Here is a 16,876-nt window from a genome sequence, read left to right as displayed (position 1 = left end):
ATGTGTTATTATGATTCTCTCTCTGCCCTCATTTTCAGACCAGCTGGTAAAAAAAGCCATTTTGTTCTTTCTTTCTTTATAATCCAAATGTCGTTTTTCATCTTTAGTATCGAAAATTCATGTTTTCATAATCTTCTTTTATTATTATAAGAAATTAGATTTTCTATAGCTTCAAAACTGTTTTAAAAAGAAATGAATTCAGATACTAACAACAGTTATGCTCTTCTCTCCTTTAATATCTCCATAATTAGTGCAACAAATCCGTTTCATGAGTTTATACTTCAAATTTTCTTCACCTTCTCCATTAAATCAAATTTCTGTTTATTCAGCTCCAGTATTTAGGTAGAAAACTGAGTGAGAAATTTAGAAACGTTCATCAGATTTTGAAGCTGGCTTTTCTTTTTGGGTCTTGTTCTGCTTCATAGAGAATGCTTACTTTATTTTTTGTTACTAACTATTTTGCAGGAAATTAGAAGACGGACCACTTGATGAAGAAGGAAACAAGCATAGTTTGATGGAGTATCTTGATCTATCTTTTTCACAAAATATATATATTATCTTAGAAGTAAACAAAAAAGTTAGAGAAAATATCATGTGAGGTGTGGTTAATAGTTGGCAAATATTGCTATAAAAGAAAGTGATAGTTTCCTGAGAAACCTTAGAGCATTATTATCGGTGCTTCTAAGAAATGTCCTAAGCCATTATTTGGCAAAAAATAAATTAAAAATGTGCAATTAACCGAAAGACGTATCAAAAATGTCCTTAACTAAGAAGTTTTTTTTCTCGTCCTTAGCTGCAATGTGTGACCGTGGGAATGGACGATTGAAAGGGCGATGGCCACTATCCTCCGTTGGGTCTTTCTTCTTCATCGTGATTCCGATTAATCGGAGATTTCAACTCAATCAACCAACAACCATCGCTCGCTTTCCCTTAACCCTAGCACCACTGCCTCTAGCACTCCGAGAATCTTCCAATCTCTCGGAAACCATGCGACGAAAACAGCTGGGACATCGCGACAGGAGGATCGTTCGCAGGAGGAGGATCCGACGATCTCGATTGGGATCACAAATCGATGTGGTCCACTGGTCTAAGCAAAGAGCATTTCGACGGCGTCTCTGTTGGCCGTCAGAACAACAACGCCGCCGCGAATCCTCCTTCTTCTGATAGTTCTTCGGGTGATGTGATGAGCAAGTTGGGACCGAGAGAAGCCGCCATGGTTAACGAGATGAACGAGTACGATGACATGATCAAGGAGATTGAGAAAGAGAACAGGCACAGCAGGGGATTCGTTGACGGGATCAAGCAGAAGATGATGGAGATGAGCGTGCTTCTGAAGCAAGTCAAGGAGCCTGGTGCTAGAGGGTCTTATCTCAAGGACTCTGAGAAGACTGAGATGTACATGTTGCATACGGAGAATCCCGAGGTTTATATCGTTGAGAGGCTTGCTAAGGATTTTAGGATCATGAGGCAGCGTGTTCACGCCATTCTTTTTCTTAAAGAGGATGAGGAAGAAGAGGAGAGGAAGCTTGGTCGTCCTTTGGATGATTCCGTTGAGCGTTTGCTTGATGAGTACCCTGAGTAAGTGTCTCTCTGTGTGTGTGTGGCTCACTTTACAAACTTAAAAACTTAAAAAAGAAGAACTTATTTGTAGAAATTAAAACTTCATCATGTTCTTGTTGATTGAGATAATTGCTGAAAGCCTTAGACTAGATGCAAGTTAGTTTGCGGAGTCAACATTGAAATGCAAAGCTAGTTTCTTTTCTTGATAATTGTCTTAGAAAGAACGAAAGTAAATGATGGCATTGCTACTTACTTGTGGGTAGTTTACATTTGATGAACCATGGCATTTTATGGATAGATAGTTATCTAACTTTCTCGTCTGTTATTGTAAAGTTGTTAGACGCCTTGATCATTTGATTCTTAGATTCTATAAAATATGCATTCTCTTTTGGTGTCTTAAACCAGTGGAAAGGAGAAGTGAAGTGCCACAAGTACAGCAGAAGACGTTCATCAGATGGTTGGAAAATCACAGTTGAGAAATTGGGTCCTCAGGGCAAACATGGAAATGGAGGTGGCTGGAAGTTTGTGAGTCTTCCTGATGGATCAAGCAGGCCTCTCAACGAAGTGGAGAAGATGTATGTTAAGCGTGAAGCCCCACGTCGCCGCCGTAAGATTCTCCCTTGAATTTGCTAGAACCAGACTCCATCAATGGTAATGAGAATTGTTATGTCTCCCTTGGAGAGTGTCAAAGTTAAAACTACCTTGTTTTGTTTGATCTTTTGGTTGAATAGTAAGATGGGTAGCTTTATTTAATTTACTAAGATACATATTTTTGTCCTATCAATAATCTTCAACAATTAAAAAGTCCTTAAGCATTGTCCTTAACTTAAAACAACTACTAAAATATGCTAAGGACATCTTTTTTGTCCCACTGATGAGGTTGCTCTTATAGGTAAAAGAAGAAAGTAGATTTTTCTTGGGAAAAGCTTTTCAGCTACAAAGAGAAGTAAAAGACAAGAGACAGAACAACAAGTGGAGTTTGGTTTGGTTCTTAGTTGGGGAAAAAAAAATCAATGGAAGCAAAAGGTAGTGGTGGTATAAGCATGAAGTCATTAGAGAGAGTGGTTTCAGATAAAGCATTAAAACTTGGAAACTCATTTCCATGTCAAATCTGTGTTGTTGGGTTTCTCTGTGGAATCTGTCTCACTTCTCTCTTCCTAGCTGCTCTCACTTCCATTGGCACCTTCGATCTCGTCGCCTTCTCCTTCTCCTCTCTTTCTCCTCCTTGCAATTTCACTTCTCAAATCATAGGTATGTTTCAAGAAATTTTGGTAACTACTTGTGTGTGTGTGTGTGTGTGTGTGTGTGTGTGTGTGTGTGTGTTTTCATGTAATGATAGATTGTTGTTATATGCACACATAGACAGGAAACTGAAATGGAAGAACAAAGGTGATGATGATCAGGTGAATATTTTGGTCTCTGCTTGGGACAACTTATTACTAAACAATGAAGACTATTTCAAGAAACTAGGGATGAACAAATCTGATGTCCCAAACGCACCACATTTGGAGAACTGTGAGGAGAAGACACGAGCTAGAGAGCGCTTGGATACAAGAAAATCAAACCATACATTTCCCTCTTGGGTGTGCTTTCCTCTTATTCTTCTTCTTTGTCATCTTGAATGAATGATCACACAAAGACTTGTTTCAGATAAACGGAGGTGATGAAGATAACTATCCATTAACGAGGAGAGTGCAAAAAGAGATATGGTATCATCAGCATCCTTTGGACTGTGAAGACAAGAGTCTCAAGTTCCTTGTAGCTGATTGGGAAACGCTTCCTGGCTTTGGTATCGGGTCTCAGATCGCTGGAATGACTGGTCTTCTCGCAATAGATATAAACGAAAACAGAGTTCTTGTTGCAAATTACTATAACAGAGCAGATCATGATGCTTGCAAAGGTATGTGGTTAAAGATATCAACATCCTAGGCTACATCTTCTTGATTAATCTTCTGTTTGGTTACAGGTTCTTCTCGAGGAAGATGGTCTTGCTACTTTCTACCGGAAACATCCAAGGAGTGTAGGAAACGTGCGTTGGAAGTAATGAAGAAGAGAGAAGCGTGGGAGAGTGGGACTGTTACAGGGAAACAAAACTACAGCACCAAGGAGATTTGGTCTGGACATATACCAAAGAGATGGGGTAAGCCTTGGAGTTACATGAAGCCAACTACAGAGATCAACGGAACTTTACTCACCAGTCACAGGAAAATGGACAGGAGGTGGTGGAGAGCACAGGCGGTTAGATACTTGATAAGGTTTCAAACGGAGTACACTTGCGGTTTGATGAACGTTGCTAGACATTCTGCGTTTGGGAAAGAAGCTGCTGAGATTGTTCTCTCTGCAGGAGGTTGGAGAAACAGGAAGAAGGAGATGAGGTCAGAGGATGTGTGGTCGAATCGCAAGCCATGGATACCAAGGCCAATGCTGAGCGTTCATGTAAGAATGGGAGACAAAGCTTGTGAGATGAGAGTTGCAGCTTTAGAAGAGTATATGATTTTGGCTGATAGGATCAGAGAACGGTTCCCGGAGCTAAACAGGATCTGGCTCTCTACGGAGATGAAGGATGTTGTGGACAGAAGTGAAGAGTATGGTCAGTGGAGATTCTATTACACGCAAGTGGCGAGACAAGTTGGTAATAACTCGATGGCTGAGTATGAAGCTAGCCTCGGGAGAGAGATGAGCACCAACTATCCTCTTGTTAACTTCTTGATGGCGTCAGAAGCTGACTTCTTCGTCGGAGCTTTGGGCTCCACTTGGTGTTTCCTCATTGATGGTATGAGGAATACCGGTGGTAAAGTCATGTCCGGTTATCTCAGTGTCAATAAAGACCGGTTCTGGTAACTTCACCGGTTAAAACTCATCCACTTCTTGTTTGGGAAATCGGCCAATTCATACATCAATAGAGAGTCGCGGTCCCGATCAGTACATATACTCGGACCCTGTGCAAATACATACATCAACATTCAATTAGTTTAAATTCCATACACGAACTAACAAAAATCGGTTTTTATATACATTGATTATATTTCCGTCAGTCAAAGATAACGGAATCTGAGCTGGCAGTTTGACTCGCTTACGTGGATATTACATTTATTAAAAATTATAAAAAAGATCCTTACAATTTGCGGGAAGGAGGAATTGAACCTGGGTTGGGCACCAACCAGCCCAATGTTCCAACGACTGTGCTACGTTATCATTATTGTTATATGTCTATGATGTATTATTTATACTGATTAATTTACATTTATTATGAAATTTATTTAAACGTAAAACTTATTTGGGAAGGATCTGAGAACTCAAGCTGCATATTAAACTCAACGTACGGATAATCATTGTGCCACACCAATTTTCTAACTGTGTTTATGATTTTTTATTTATATCTAATTTATTTCTTGACTTGAAAATGTTCTTTCAAATCTATTTGTTGTTTTCAAATTATGCATACAGTTTTTTAAATTATATGAACTGGTTTGTTAGACTAAACAAAATCCTAAATATTTAACTATAACCCCTAAATATTCTTAGATCAAATTATCATTAATTTAGTTATATGAACTGATTTTGCCACATGTCCTTTCTATCTAAGATTATAATTTCAAATATATACATGCATATTCTTAAATATAATTTTAAATAAACAAATTATTTTTTATTTTTATTTTTTATTAAATCAAATTTATATTAAAATATTGATGATAAAAAATCTACAGTATTAAAAAAATTATTTATAAATATAATTTAAATTTATCTATTAAAAATATTTTAAATTTTTTTACTGCACATTGTGCACGAGAACACCTAGTCTAACTAGGTAATAGTTGAACACATAAATAACCGAAATATCAAATAAAATATATTAATAATTTAGATATGTATTTTGATTTGTTAAGTTAATAATGAATTGGTCCAACAATAAACTAGTACAATAAGATAAATATTCACAATAAGTTTTTACCTTTAATTAATTTCCAAATAAACATAAATTGTTTAGATATAAATAGCACATCATAGGGAACAAAACTATTAAATTGATGTAGCACAGTGGTTGTAACATAGGGCTGGTTGGTGCTCAACCCAGGTTCGAATCCTCACATCCGCTAATGGTAAGGATTTGTTTATAATTTTTAATAAATGTAATATCCACGTAAGCGAGTCAAACTGCCAGCTTAGATTCCGTTATCTTTGACTGACGGAAAAATAGTCAATGTATGTAAAAACCGATTTTTGTTAGTTCGTGTATGGAATTTAAACTAATTGAATGTTGATGTATGTATTTGCACAGGGTCCGAGTTTATGTACTGATCGGGACCGCGACCCTCTGTTGATGTATGAATTGGCCGATTTCCCCTTTTTGTTTCTTCAGATGTTGTACAAAGTGTTTTTTTCTGGTTTGGTTTAGACATGGGTGTTCGGACGTCCAATCTATTTCGGTTTAGAATCAATTGATCAGGTTTGAGTTTTATAGAGCACACATTTAATCTCATTCGGATATATAAAAGTTCGGTTCAGTGTTAGTTGGATTTACTCACTTTAGGTAACATATCGAAAGTCTGGTTAAACCTGTTTTAGATTTGGGTTCTAAATTAAGGTTTAGCTCTCCAAATACTTATTTCTAACTCAAAAATACATATTTAAATTCACAAACTTGAAAATACATATTTAAATTCACAAACTTGAAAATTTTAAATAATTTGCATTAAAGACATGAATATAAGTGGCTGTTAAGAAAAAAAAATATAAACAAGATAAAAGTAACAACTTTAGATACTTATTAATACTTACTAGAGTGTTTAATACTTATTAATACTTACTAGAGTGTTTAATACTTCTGTTTAAAAACATGAATAACATATTTAATATTTCTTTTATTTAAACATTTAGCCATTGTTTTTATAATAAATTAAACAACCTTCTTTCTATATTTTTTTTTATTTACAATTATGTCACTATATTTACAATTTTTATGGTAAAAATAAAAACACAAACTGAAATATAAATAGTATATTATATATTAAAAAAATAAAAACAGTATTATTACCTTATTTAGTTTAGTCAAATATAGAAATTTCAAGAGTTCAATTTTCAAAAAAAAAAAAAATATAAAATTAATAATAATTCATAAAAACAGCAATATTACATAAAGTAAAATGTATTTTTTTTTTTAGAAAAAAAAAATAAAGTAAAATGTATTATAGAAAAAGTAGAGTATTTGGTTACTTTTCTACCTATGCTTTTTTTCTTGCCATACAGCCAAATTCCCCTAAAACTTTCTCAGTACAATTTTCAAAGTTTTCACCTTTTTCTTCTTCTCTCTAAAACTCTGATTCTGATGTCGATTTATCCGTGAGAGAAATACTTAATATATGAAGCTCTTTATCAAAAAAGAAAAAAAAAATACTTGATATATGTGTTACTAGCTGGTAGTTAATATTTTGTTCACAGGAGCGTTGAGATCACACAAGGTCTCCACGAGGAAATATGATCTCTTTCACTTTCTTAATCTCTAAAAAAAAAAAAAAAAATTATCCTTCTTTGCCTTATTTCTAACCAGAAAGAGTAGCAGTAGTCTGTCCTACATATCATGACTACTGTCTGATGTTGCTTAAATTATATGCCTCAGGTCAGGTCCAACGGTCGTTGCAGTTACAGATTGAAAAAACAGGGGTAATTGATACTTACAGCTGATGTTTAAGAAACAACAAAAGTTAGAAGAGAACAAGAGTTCTTCCCCAGAGCCATCCCATCACCAAATGCGACGTGGATGTGTCGCTACCGTGTCCGTCAACGGTTCTCTGTCACATGGCTACTTGAAGCCGCTACAGATCCTAAACTTGGAGATGAAGAGATCGGTACTCGAGTCTTCAGTTCGTGGTGATTCCATGTGGCTCCCTCCTCATCCACCACGGGATCTCAGTTCACCTCGACATGATCCGCCGTGAAAGCTCCGGGATCCGGCCCGAAGAGAAAGCTCGTGAGCTCCAATGGCCATTCTTTGCTATTTTGCTAGTCTGGTCCTTCATCTTTTGTAAAGTTATTTTTTTTAACCCAAAGCCTTTACAGTGTGAAGAAATATCATCTTGATTCAGCCCCAGACAGTTTAATGTAGCCCCAATCGAATATTCAGCATTGGTCCCTGGCCTCTTGTTAACATCATATTGGACCTAAGACTTCGATAATGTACAATTTAACCCATGATTTTCGCCACGAACTTCCAAAAGTGAAATTTAGACCTTGTGATATGTAATTATGCATGCAAATGCAATATATACACCTAATATGCAATCTAAATGAACTAATATGAGATTACTAAAAACATGAGATATCAAAACCATGCTTGCCGAACACCATATGCTATGTTCTCTAGAACACCATTTGCGATGTTGGCAGCGTGAGAACTAATAAAGCCTAAATTTTAAAAATGTTAGACGAGACGAATGATAATATAAAGGTTTGTGGAAATGAGTTGGTTTAAAGGGTGAAAAAGTCATGGAATACGAAACATAACATTTTGCTAGTCTGCTAAGTTCGTGATAATAATTAATTTTGTAACTAAAGATTAAGATATGAATAGGAACCCGATATATATTATATATATTAATATATGTGTAATTAAGAAGTTACTTTCATCAATCGTAAGTTTAAATCCATAAAGAAAAAAGTATTAAGAAAGAAAGAAAAAAGATGAAAGGTGTAGAGAACACCTTCTCACTGTTCTTGCTCGTCTTGATTCTATTTCATCCTACTCTTTCAATCGATGTCAACATCTTGTCGTCAACAGACTCTCTCACAATCTCAAGCAACAGAACACTTGTATCTCCCGGTGGAGTCTTCGAGCTTGGTTTCTTCAAACCCTCGTCACTCTCGCGTTGGTATCTTGGGATATGGTATAAGACAGTCATCGTCAAAACATACGTATGGGTCGCCAACAGAGACAACCCTCTCTCTACTTCGGTTGGAACCCTTAAAATCTCTGGCAACAATCTTGTCCTACTAGGTGACTCTAATACCTCTGTTTGGTCGACAAATATTACTAGAGGAAATATTAATTCTCCGGTGGTAGCAGAGCTTCGCCCCAACGGTAATTTTGTAATGAGATACTTCAACAACACTCCAAGTGGATTCTTGTGGCAGAGTTTCGATTTTCCGACAGATACTTTACTTCCGGAGATGAAACTAAGTTACCATCACAAAACAGGGCGCAACTTGTTCCTCACATCATGGAGAAGTTCAGATGATCCGTCAAGCGGTGATTTCACGTACAAACTGGACGTTCGAAGGGGATTGCCCGAGTTCTTTGTTAAGAAAAATGATGTTGAATTGGAACGGAGCGGTCCGTGGAATGGAATCGAGTTTAGTGGCATACCGTTGCATAAGCTAAATTACATGGTTAAAGATGATTATATCGAAAACATTGAGGAGGTGGCTTTTAGGTTCCTAATGGCAAACCAAAGTATCTACTCGAGATTAACAATCAGTGAGTTAGGGTACCTCAAGCGATTCACGTTGATCCCGCCACCATGGGAATGGAGAATGTCATGGAGTTTCCCAATGGACGAATGCGATTATTATAAACACTGTGGACCTTATGCCTATTGTGACAGAAGCACGTTACCTACATGTAACTGTTTCGAAGGGTTCGATCCCATGAACCGTCAGCAGTGGGACCTGAGAGAAGGATCAGATGGGTGTGTTAGGAGGACACCCCTGAGCCGCAGCGGAAATGAGTTTTCACTGCTAAAGAATACGAAGCTACCGGATACTAGGCAGGCTATAGTTGATTGGAGCTTTGATGTGAAAGAATGTCAAGAGAGTTGCCTTAGCGATGGTAACTGTACGTCCTTCGCGACTGCGGATGTTCGAGACGGAACGGGTTGTGTGATTTGGAGCGGAGAGCTCTATGATACCCGGACGTACTCCTTCGGTGGTCAGGATCTGTATGTCAAAGTGGCTAATGTTGATACAGGTTAATTAGCTCAATTTTTTCTTCATCGGATATCCTGTGGTTTACCAAAATATTTAGGTCACAATTTCATTATAAAATTGAGATATCTATTGTGACCTAAATATATCTAATTAAATGATTATATAAGGGTATAAATAAATTATATATAAGTAATTTTTTAATTAGTACATCAAAAAATTTTGTTAGTTAAATTTATAGGAAATATTACTTTCCATATATTTGAAAAATGCTTAAATCAGAGCTGAAAATTAATCATTTTATAATTTTATTTCAAATTCAAAATAAAAATTATCTGACCTATTCATCCAAAGAAGTAAATAAACAAAAGGCATAACATTATAGAGTAAAAAAAATATTTTACTGAACAGTGTATAGTGATAGCTAATAATCCCATTGACAGCAAATTTGTATGGAAAAATATTATGCTAGAGATTTTCTAGTGATATTATATTGAAAAAATAATAAAAGATCATATTTATGCAAAATATATATGATATTAGAAGATACAAAATAGTTCCTTCCAAAAAAAGAAGATACAAAATAATACAGTAGTTAATTAGCCCGCAGTTTGCATGCATGGATAATAGTAGATATATATAATTTTATATGTCATAGAAATTTCTTGTCACATATTGAAAAACCATTAGGTTCTCTATTATATTCTTAAATAGGAAAATTATCAAACATATGAAAAATATAAAAGGACACTTATATAACTAAACATCTCTTAAAGTTTATAACAACACTTAAAATAAAATGAAAGAACTAGTATTTATGATTAGGACTTATATAGAAGATAAAATGGATGAGATAATTCTGCAAACACCGAAGTTTAAGCAAACAAAAAAAATTCTGGAAACACAAGAGATGTAAAACGCCAACGATGAAATACTAGAAAACTTATAATATTATATTAAAAAAGAAGTCACTAACTTCATTTTATGTGTGATTTTTAAGTTGGACTACCCTTAATTTTTTTTATTAAAAATACATTAATAAGACTAATAATATATATAAAATCTTTGAACTACTTTAACCATAATATTTTTTGATATCCTTTCATTTAAAATATAAATATAATATATATACACATATATTAATTTTCAAATATATATTTAAAAAGATCTTTACATAATCTTAATTTTCAATATATGTATATACATATATATATATTAAAAAATTATAAATCTGTTTAAAAATATTTTAACAAGATCTTAAGTTTCAGAAATTAAATGTAAATATTTTCACTTAGTTTGAAATTAATTTTGAAATATTATTATACATTAATATATTGAGTTTATAAAATAAAAAATATATTATATCCTCTTTTTCTATTATATAATCACAATCAATCATATTAAAAAAACTATTATGTTGATCTAAATATTTTACAATATCTTAATTTCAAAAATTTATGTAAATATTTTCACCAATTTAGTAATTAGCAATGAACTATTATTATGCAGTAATATATATTCAGTTATTGTTTATAAAATTTAAAATAAAAATTATATCCTTTTTTATATATTTTATAATCATAATCATAAAGATAAATATATAATAATAAGCAACAAATACATTCAACAGTTTTAAATAATTGATTATTCACATATAAACTATAAATTATTGTATTTGAAATAGTATATAGACATTTAACTATATGATTAAAATTAAAATATAAATCAGTAAATATCTAAAAATAAATGTATATGCATATAAAACTAAAATAATACCCGCGCGGTTACGCAGATCGAGATCTAGTTTATCTTTAATTTCCCTGTGAGGCATCACTACCTACATAAGACAAGAAGACATAGACATACTGTAATATTGCGATCTCATACTAATTACTTAGCCTGTCGAAGTCAACTACCTTTTGTTTCTAATGAGTTTGTGCTATAGCCACTCATGCCGAAAAATCGAGTTGGTCAACTTATAGCTTGTCACATTTTTACACTACTCTTTGCAGTTCTTTCCTCGGACAAGAGGAGAGACGGAAATGGAAAAATTATAGGTTGGAGTATAGGAGTCAGTTCTATGATTATTCTGAGTGTTATCGTGTTCTGCTTTTGGAAGAGGAGACAAAAGCAAGCAAAAGCAGCTGCAACGCCTATAGGTAAATAAGGTTCTTTTAAATATAATAACCTTCACTTTTATCTAGTTTTTAGTAATTTTTATTTTATATCTAATCTTTACGTGTTCAAATGTCAAGTGAGAAAAAAAATGAATGGGGTGGTACCATCACTTAGACAAAAAAAATTGTCTATGAAGAACGAGGTAGAAGATTTAGAACTTCCACTGGTGGAGTTTGACGCTGTTCTCACAGCCACCGAACATTTTTCTGATTGTAACAAGATCGGAAAAGGTGGCTTTGGTGTTGTTTACAAGGTATTTTTGGCTTTAGCCACAAACAATGGTAGCCACTTATTTTGTGATAATTTAGTCACAGTGGCATGGATATTTTTAACCACGTTTTATTTCATGATAATTTCGTGAATTCTTACCAGTAAGTGCATGTTTTGCCCGCACTTACAAATTTAATAATTTTACAAAAGAATATAAATAGATATATTATCAATTCAAAAACCATTAGAATAAATTAATCATGCTTTTGAAATATTTATCAATTAATTAAATATTAGATTTTTATATATGTTAGGTTTAACTTAATAAAATATCTTTTATTGCGTAAATAAACATTAAAAATTCATATATTCATAAAATTATATACATAGATTTATTTATTTTTACACTATTATGATGTAAAATATTTTTAGATAACATAATACATAATCTTTTTAGATAATTATGTTTATCAATATAATGAAATTCATTTTTAATTTATGGATAATTATCTATTAAAAATCCAGTATAATTACTTATTAATAAGTGTGATAAAGATTTTAAATGTGTGATATATATTTATTTATTTAAATAGATTGTACATATATGATATTTTAATCATACATAATGTAGAATCTTTGTAGATAATGATGATTATCAAATTAATGAGATTTATTTTTAATTTATGGGTAATTATCTATTAATATAAATATTTATTAATAAGGGTAATACAAATTTTAAATGTTCTAATTTTTAACGTTTAGCGAAAAATCATTTTGTAAATAATACTATAAATAAATTTAAATTTTTGCCAATTTTTCCGAGAAATTATCACAATGACTGATTTTGATTATTCTAATAAATCTTATATATTAAAACAGAAATCAATAACTTGATTCATGTGTGACATTTTAAAAAATGAACATTCACCAGAAATCAGTTATCATTCATTTGTTTGTATACATATTTGAATTGTTTTTTTTAAAAAACAAATCAAATAGATATTCCTTTATTTTCTCTTAATTACATCCAAATAAAATATTTTCAAATTTTTTTTTTCTTACTATATAAATATACATTCATATTTATTTAGAATATAAATGTATATTTCGTTTTTCAATTAAAAACCTTTTAAATGTTTAATTAATAGAAATTCCCTTCGTTACCTATTTTTAAGTTTTTGTCACAAAAATAACATCTCAAGAAAGAAAATGATCAAAAGAAGTTTTATTGAATGGTAAAAATGCATTTATAACCCTTGGGATTAACTAATCAGAGACTTATAATTTAGAGTTAAGGGGTAAGATTTTAGGAATATGTTCTAATTTTTAAAATTAAAAAAAAATATTAAAATTTTCAAAACAAAAAGTGTTATTTTGGTCATTTTGTTTTTTGAGGCTATTTTGTAATAAAAACTTAAAAAGAGATATTTGAGAGAATTGCCCATTTATTAATTTGGTAATTTTTTATAATTTAAATCTATATTTCATTTTTACTAAAATAAGCCTTTTAAGTATCTAATTAATATTTTAATTATATTAAACTCATGTAAAATTTTGCTTTAAATCTTATTTAATAAAAATAGAAGTCATAATTTTTTATGTGTGATTTTTAATTTTGGACCACCCTTTAGATATTTTATTAAATGTATTTTATTATGATATTTTTTAATTTGGACTATATTTAAAATTTTCTAATTTGCACCATCTTTTAGATATTTTATTAAATGTATCTTTGAAATACTTTAACCATGATATATTTTTGATATCTTTTCATTTTAAATATAAATATATATTAAAAATCTAACGAATGTGTTTAAAAGATTTCAACAAGATCTTAATTTTCAAAAATAAATATGTAAATATTTTCACTAATTTCGTAATTAGTTTTGAAATATTATTATACATAAATTTATTTTATAAAATGAAAAATATAAATTATATACTATTTTATCTATTATAAAATAATAATCAATAATCAATCATGTTAAGAGAAACTTATTATATTGAGCTAATATGATAAAATTATATTAAATTGCTACATTATATATATATTTTTTTTCATAAATATGTATGGTCAAATATAATATGTTGGTAACATGAGTTAATATTAGCAAACAATATAATATATGTATAAAATTAACAATTATTTCATCGAAGCTAATAATATAATTTTTTGTAACTATTTTAATAATGATATTTTTTTATAATAAGATTATCATATTGAACTAAACCTGACAAAATTATATTAAATTGATAAATTGATAAATTTTATATTCATAAATATAGAATATTAATGCTAAAAACAATATGATGACAGAACGACTTAACATTCGCAAACTACATAATTCATGTAAAAATTTAAATATTTTACACTTTTGTTTAAATAATAATATATTATCTAAATGAATAAAAAAATATTTTCAAAAGGAAATTCGTCTCTGAAGGTCAGCGGTTGAATATTGAGCATAAATTTGAACTTTTTTTTAAATATATTGTTTCATGCATATATTATTTTTCAATAATTAAATTCAAATACAATAAGATATTTATATAATAAGAAAAGACAAATACATGTGATGGTTCTAAACAATTGATAATTACAACATGTGACATAAAAAATTTATTGTATTTGAAATAGTTACATAAATATATAAATATACTATTAACACAAAAATATATACCACTAATGATCTAAGATAAATATATAGGTATATAAAACTGAAAACAAAGATCCGCGCGGTTGCGCAGATAAAAATCTAGTTTATTTTAAAATATAGATGATTCTCTCTAATTACGTAATATATATATATATATAATATTTTAATAATACTTAAGTAAATATATTATAAAATATAAATTTGATAGTATCGTTAAACCTTTTTAATTATTTTGAGATAATGATAAATTATCAGATAAATCACTAAAATTATTTAAAAATGATAATGATAAATTATCAATTATAATACTAAAATTATTTATGGAGAATATGACTAATAACTAAAAATACCTAAACTATGGAGAGCATGACACATAAACAAATTCACATATCAAATAATAGTATAGATAGATAGATAGATTTACACAAGAATAGCCATGTTTCACATTTCATGGCTTTTTAAATCTGTCACAAAAATTTCGTTGCTGTATCCAAAATTTATATTAGTTTACATAGTTTAACTTTGATTTGTTTTCCGGACAGCTGTTAAGAAAAACTTAACACCATATAAAATAAAAGCCATTGTTTCTTTTATTGATGTAATATGTGTTACCACTTACCAGGGAAAGTTACTTGACGGGCAAGAAGTTGCGGTGAAGAGACTATCGGAAATGTCATCTCAAGGTACAAATGAGTTCATGAACGAGGTCAGGCTAATTGCACGACTTCAGCACATAAACCTTGTCCAACTTGTTGGATGTTGTGTCGATGAGGGCGAGAAGATATTAATCTACGAGTACTTGGAGAATCGAAGCCTCCATTCTCATCTCTTTGGTTAGTGTCTCAACTCCCATAAAAGCCATTACATTAATAATTGAATTGATTAACGAACGATGTGTAGATTTAACCAGAAGCCGTATGCTAAATTGGCAAATGAGATTTGATATTATCAATGGCATTGCTCGAGGGATTCTGTATCTTCACCAAGACTCATCCATTCGAATAATCCATAGGGATTTGAAAGCAAGCAATGTCTTGCTTGACAAACATATGACTCCCAAAATTTCGGACTTCGGAATGGCTAGAATCTTTGGACGAGATGAGACGGAAGGTAACACGAGGAAGGTGGTCGGAACTTAGTAAGTATTTCATAACATCATCACATTTTTGAAGCAAATAGCTACCCAAATACAGCTTAATACTTTATAGCTGTATGCTAAGTGTAAATGTGACCTATTATGTAAATGTTTCTAACATTTTCTATGCAGCGGCTACATGTCCCCAGAATACCTTATAGAAGGGAAATTCTCCATAAAATCTGATATTTATAGTTTTGGAGTCTTACTCCTTGAAATTATAAGTGGCAAGAGGAATAAAGAATTCAACAACTCGGGCCGTCACTATAATCTTCTTGAATATGTAAGCTTGAAACCTCTTAACTTGATTGTTTTGCACACTCAAATCTCTGACGATTCACTAAGAAAAGATTCCAACGTTTATGCACAGGTGTGGAGGAATTGGAAAGAAGGTCAAGGTCTAGAGATCGTAGACAGGGTCATCTCAGAATCTTCATCACCAACGTTCAGGCCACGTGAAATCTTAAGGTGCTTACAAATTGGCCTCTTGTGTGTTCAAGCACGTGTAGAAGATAGGCCACTGACGTCCGCAGTTGTGTTGATGCTGGGAAGCGAAGCAGAAGAGATTCCTCAGCCTAAACCGCCAGGTTACTGCCTCATAGGAAATTCCCTCGAAACTTATTCGACTTGGAGACAGCCAGACCATGATACTTGCACAGTCAACCAAATCACCATGTCGATTATAGACGCTCGGTGATGTGATAGCCTTTATCAATCTAAAATAAATTAATGTCTTAGTTCTCCAAAGTCAGTTACAACGTTCTTGAATACTCCGGATAAGCTAAAGAAGACTTAAACTAGAGTGGTTATCTCTTAACCATAATAAACCAGCATTCTATAACTCTTTTTGATATCTATCTTATTAAAGTAGAAGTACTTTAAGCTTTTGTTTGGTAATAGGGATAAGAGTCTTTAAAAAAAAAATTTTGTTTGGTAACAAAGATAGTAGAGAATTTTGTTTTTTCCTTATTTAAATGATAGATTTAAGTATTTAATGTCTTTCCTAATTTAAACAATAGATTTCTTTAATAGAATGAATCTTATCCAAAATAAATTCCTTTATAGATTTTTTGTTAACATTTTTATATTTTTCAATATTTATTAATAAAAATAATAAAATAAAAATCACACATCAAAATCAATTTATATAGGGGTGGGCATTTCAGTTTAGTTTCGGGTTCGGTTTGGGTTCGGTTTGGTTTGGGTAATTTGGGTT

General features: G+C 31.5%; 3 protein-coding genes and 1 long non-coding RNA gene across 6 annotated transcripts; all 4 read left to right on the top strand.

The window, feature by feature from the left end:
* The first annotated feature begins 833 nt into the window (after nucleotides 1–833).
* Nucleotides 834–2,215, top strand: LOC108850259 (protein GAMETE CELL DEFECTIVE 1, mitochondrial). Its single transcript, XM_018623826.2, has 3 exons — nucleotides 834–854; nucleotides 956–1,578; nucleotides 1,966–2,215. Exons 1-3 carry the CDS (start codon nucleotides 834–836, stop codon nucleotides 1,979–1,981), a joined length of 660 nt encoding a protein of 219 aa, XP_018479328.2. The 3' UTR covers nucleotides 1,982–2,215.
* On the top strand, nucleotides 2,033–4,636 carry LOC108854682 (uncharacterized). 3 transcript variants are annotated; one of them, XM_018628300.2, is made up of 5 exons: nucleotides 2,033–2,167; nucleotides 2,453–2,811; nucleotides 2,923–3,143; nucleotides 3,211–3,460; nucleotides 3,527–4,636. In XM_018628300.2, the coding sequence occupies exons 2-5, from the start codon at nucleotides 2,574–2,576 to the stop codon at nucleotides 4,399–4,401; spliced, it is 1,584 nt and encodes a 527-aa protein (XP_018483802.1). In that variant the 5' UTR covers nucleotides 2,033–2,167; nucleotides 2,453–2,573; the 3' UTR covers nucleotides 4,402–4,636. The 3 variants fall into 3 exon arrangements, with proteins under 3 accessions (XP_018483802.1, XP_018483801.1, XP_018483803.1); XM_018628299.2 differs by having other exon boundaries at nucleotides 2,076–2,211; XM_018628301.2 differs by lacking the exon at nucleotides 2,033–2,167 and having other exon boundaries at nucleotides 2,512–2,811; nucleotides 2,927–3,143.
* A 2,186-nt stretch (nucleotides 4,637–6,822) lies between these two features.
* LOC130510480 (uncharacterized) lies at nucleotides 6,823–7,727 on the top strand. Its single transcript, XR_008944142.1, has 2 exons — nucleotides 6,823–7,022; nucleotides 7,181–7,727. It is a non-coding gene; the product is annotated as an uncharacterized LOC130510480 (long non-coding RNA).
* Nucleotides 7,728–8,136: 409 nt separating this feature from the next.
* On the top strand, nucleotides 8,137–16,655 carry LOC108854441 (receptor-like serine/threonine-protein kinase SD1-8). The gene is made up of 7 exons (XM_057007677.1): nucleotides 8,137–9,523; nucleotides 11,493–11,639; nucleotides 11,736–11,911; nucleotides 15,148–15,358; nucleotides 15,426–15,663; nucleotides 15,793–15,943; nucleotides 16,031–16,655. The coding sequence occupies exons 1-7, from the start codon at nucleotides 8,242–8,244 to the stop codon at nucleotides 16,355–16,357; spliced, it is 2,532 nt and encodes an 843-aa protein (XP_056863657.1). The 5' UTR covers nucleotides 8,137–8,241; the 3' UTR covers nucleotides 16,358–16,655.
* Nucleotides 16,656–16,876: the final 221 nt, after the last annotated feature.

Source organism: Raphanus sativus, chromosome 4 (genome assembly GCF_000801105.2).
Source record: "Raphanus sativus cultivar WK10039 chromosome 4, ASM80110v3, whole genome shotgun sequence".
Taxonomy (NCBI): Eukaryota; Viridiplantae; Streptophyta; class Magnoliopsida; order Brassicales; family Brassicaceae; genus Raphanus; species Raphanus sativus.
The sequence above is the reverse complement of the archived record's forward strand: the minus strand, read 5'-3'. Positions and strand labels throughout refer to the sequence as shown.

What these genes read in the sequence shown, in the direction of transcription:
- LOC108854441 (XM_057007677.1), top strand. Translation starts at nt 8,242, where the DNA reads ATGAAAGGTGTAGAGAACACCTTCTCACTGTTCTTGCTCGTCTTGATT. An exon ending in GCTTTGGTGTTGTTTACAAG is followed by an intron (nt 11,912 to 15,147) that starts GTATTTTTGGCT and finishes ACCACTTACCAG; the next exon opens with GGAAAGTTACTTGACGGGCA. An exon ending in CCTCCATTCTCATCTCTTTG is followed by an intron (nt 15,359 to 15,425) that starts GTTAGTGTCTCA and finishes AACGATGTGTAG; the next exon opens with ATTTAACCAGAAGCCGTATG.
- LOC108850259 (XM_018623826.2), top strand. Translation starts at nt 834, where the DNA reads ATGGCCACTATCCTCCGTTGG. An exon ending in TGGCCACTATCCTCCGTTGG is followed by an intron (nt 855 to 955) that starts GTCTTTCTTCTT and finishes CACTGCCTCTAG; the next exon opens with CACTCCGAGAATCTTCCAAT.
- LOC108854682 (XM_018628300.2), top strand. Translation starts at nt 2,574, where the DNA reads ATGGAAGCAAAAGGTAGTGGTGGTATAAGCATGAAGTCATTAGAGAGA. An exon ending in ACCATACATTTCCCTCTTGG is followed by an intron (nt 3,144 to 3,210) that starts GTGTGCTTTCCT and finishes GACTTGTTTCAG; the next exon opens with ATAAACGGAGGTGATGAAGA. An exon ending in AGATCATGATGCTTGCAAAG is followed by an intron (nt 3,461 to 3,526) that starts GTATGTGGTTAA and finishes GTTTGGTTACAG; the next exon opens with GTTCTTCTCGAGGAAGATGG.